General features: G+C 31.0%; 1 protein-coding gene across 1 annotated transcript; it reads left to right on the top strand.

Annotated features, from left to right (window-relative positions):
* Positions 1–1740: 1740 nt before the first annotated feature.
* Positions 1741–2742, top strand: LOC132726257 (uncharacterized). Its single transcript, XM_060711537.1, has one exon. It carries the CDS (start codon positions 1741–1743, stop codon positions 2740–2742), a length of 1002 nt encoding a protein of 333 aa, XP_060567520.1.
* Positions 2743–2969: the final 227 nt, after the last annotated feature.

Genomic DNA, 2969 nt, shown 5'->3' with positions numbered 1-2969 from the left:
GAATGGAAATAGATCTTGATTTTGATATAATTATATAAAAATAATATCAGTAAAAAAGACTATTATTTTTTGTATGTGTTTATTAATTTCATCGGTGGGGAGAGCACATTGCAAGAACAGTTGTATTACGTCATAATTTCAAGTTTGCTTCAGAGAACATGTATTACTCTGTGCTTTATCATATTATTTTAGTTACAGTACAACTCATTGCATTTAATCATGCAACTGCTGCTATGGTAACTGCCCGATAATTATTTTTGATATCAGGTTAAAAACCTGATTTCAAAATTAAACCCGGGCCAATTCAACAAACTTTTTCTAATGGCTAAGTTTTCTCATTTTTAACACCCTTAGATCTACAAGTCTCAAATCAAGATGTGATTTTTGATATTTTTATTTCGTTTTCAACTACGAACAAATCAGATAGCGAAAATTTAAGCATAAAGTGACGTCATAATTTATTTCAGAAATGACATAATGAATGTCCACATCATAAAAACAGGATAGACGATTTTGAGAACTTTTTTGAGAACTTGTAACTTGTGTTTGATTGGCGCCAGGAATTTGACTTTCCTTTGATTGAAAATAAAATTATGGCGAACTTTTGATTTTGTCATTTCAAGGAAAATTTGCTTTTTAAACGTAGATTATTTTGTTATTTTGACAGTATTTATGTATTGCATGGTGAATAAAACTGTCTTTTGATATCAATTTTATCAGGCGATTCTGATTACAAAGTCAGTGTCATTTAATATAATCAATACGTTTTTTTCTTGAAAAGGCTTAATTAAGAATAGTGCAATAAACCTTTAAAGCAGCAGACCTCCAGAAGATAACATAAAAACAACCGTCTTACTAATATTTGAAAATCCTTTCTCAAATAGATTTGATCATTGAAAGAAGCCGAAACGACACTTAAAATATTAATATTGCAATTTTGTTTTATCTCAAAACAATCAGTTGGCTTTTCCAACAACAGGAAATACAGGAAAATATCGCAACCTGTCATCCGGAACTCACTGAATCCGGGATTGTATCAAACACTGGGGGAAACGAATAAACTGCTTTGTTTTTGATATTTGTAGTAATTTGTGGCACTAAAAATTGAATAGTTATATTATATATAATTATGTTAAGCAATATATCGATTTAAACTTTATATGATTGACGAAAATTGATAAACTACCCCGGTTGTCCCAGATACGAATAATTGTTGTGACACGTGACCCTGTTGAATTAATTATCTTCTCCTATTTATATAGGCTACTGCGTTAGTAACGTAGTAGATAACGCAAGGAAGAAACACGAAATAGTGTAGCTTTTGGCAACATTTTGTCTTAAATTAAGATGTCAGTAATTATGGATTTACACATAAAATATAACTTGATCAGTATTTACCTTTTATTTGTAATTGTATTTCATTTTCTTTTTGATTTTACTATCTGGAGGTCCGTGGCTATATACGTGTTAACAGACAACTGCAGAGACAAAGTACTTGTTTAATCTTGATCATTGCTATAGCTACGTGCCATATAACACGTGTATACGTCTATTGTTAGTGTTCTCAAGTGGGAGTTTCAAACAGGAAGAGAAAATAAGTAAATCAATATAAAATTGAGAACTCTTAATTGTCTTATTCATTTCAAGCCAATAAAAGATTGATAGGCATGTTAAATTTATAATCGAAAGTTTAAATGTATTTATTAACAGTTTTCTTTTGTGTTGTAATACAATAATTAAATGGCGAATCAAGTAAGTGGAAAAAGAAAACCAAAGGAAAAAATTAAACAATCTACATCGCAAAAGAAAGGAATACAAAGCTCCGTGGCGTCTGTTTATTTCAGCTCTGAGGAGGTAACGTTATGTGACAAGAAATCTTCCATTTCTAAAATGAGGGTTACAGAAGATATGACCTACGGAATAAAAAAGGATAAAGAGTATTCTTTCATCCAAGATATCAACGTTAAATCAGATACTGATGTTAAGGACTGCTTTATTACAGGCATGACGTTGGTTTTAGACAATCAGCTTGTCCTATGTGATGCTAACAATCTATGCTTAAAACTTTTTGATATCAATAAGAATATAATCAAAGATGTTTTACCATTACAATCCATACCATTTGGAATAACAACGGTATCAAATGACCAGATAGCTGTTGTATTACAAAGCTTTTACCAGATACAGCTTGTGAATGTACGTGCAAAACTGACACAAGATCGTTCAATAAAAACGAATGGTTATTGTTTAGATGTAAAGATGATCAACGATCAATTATATGTTTCATATAAAGAACCTGTCAAATTTCAGATAATACAACTGACAGGGGAAATTGTCAGGACGATCAAACCTGATGATGAGTTACGCAAACATTGTAAATTACCTCGTCATATTGCCGTGAGTCATGATGAAAGTGTGATCTATGTATCCGACTGGTATACAAACAAAGTTATGTCGCTTGATATGAATGGTAACATGTTATCATTGTTTCAAGGTAAGCTACAAGTACCGCAAGGTATTTTCATCTCTCCGTCTGAATCAGTGTACGTCTGTAACAAAGAGCAGCACACAGTGTACGAGATAATGTCAGACCTACGTAAAACTATGGTGATACTAGGACCAGGAGATGGATTATACTTCCCGAAAGCAATGTGTTTCAATAAGATAAATCAACATCTGTATATCAGCAGTAGAAGCCCTGTGGCAAAATATAGAAATATTCTAAAAGTTTATAGATACTAAGAAATAGCTCGCTTACACACTTGTCTTTTATTGTGTAAGCAGTTAAATAAAATTTTAAAGAAAAATGGAATCAATAACTGTCAAACATAGTCGACAGAATTATTTATATTGGAAATAATAAAAAAATCAAATAAACTTTCTTTACATTAGTATTGATAGAATAAGTTATATCGGAAATTTAAAACAGGTTTCATTATTATGATGATATATGTGATGAAAATATCAAT

The sequence above is a fragment of the Ruditapes philippinarum genome, unplaced genomic scaffold, assembly GCF_026571515.1.
Source record: "Ruditapes philippinarum isolate M1 unplaced genomic scaffold, ASM2657151v2 ctg6400_1_1_1_1, whole genome shotgun sequence".
NCBI classification, from domain to species: Eukaryota; Metazoa; Mollusca; class Bivalvia; order Venerida; family Veneridae; genus Ruditapes; species Ruditapes philippinarum.
This window is presented reverse-complemented; position numbering and strand designations above follow the sequence as displayed.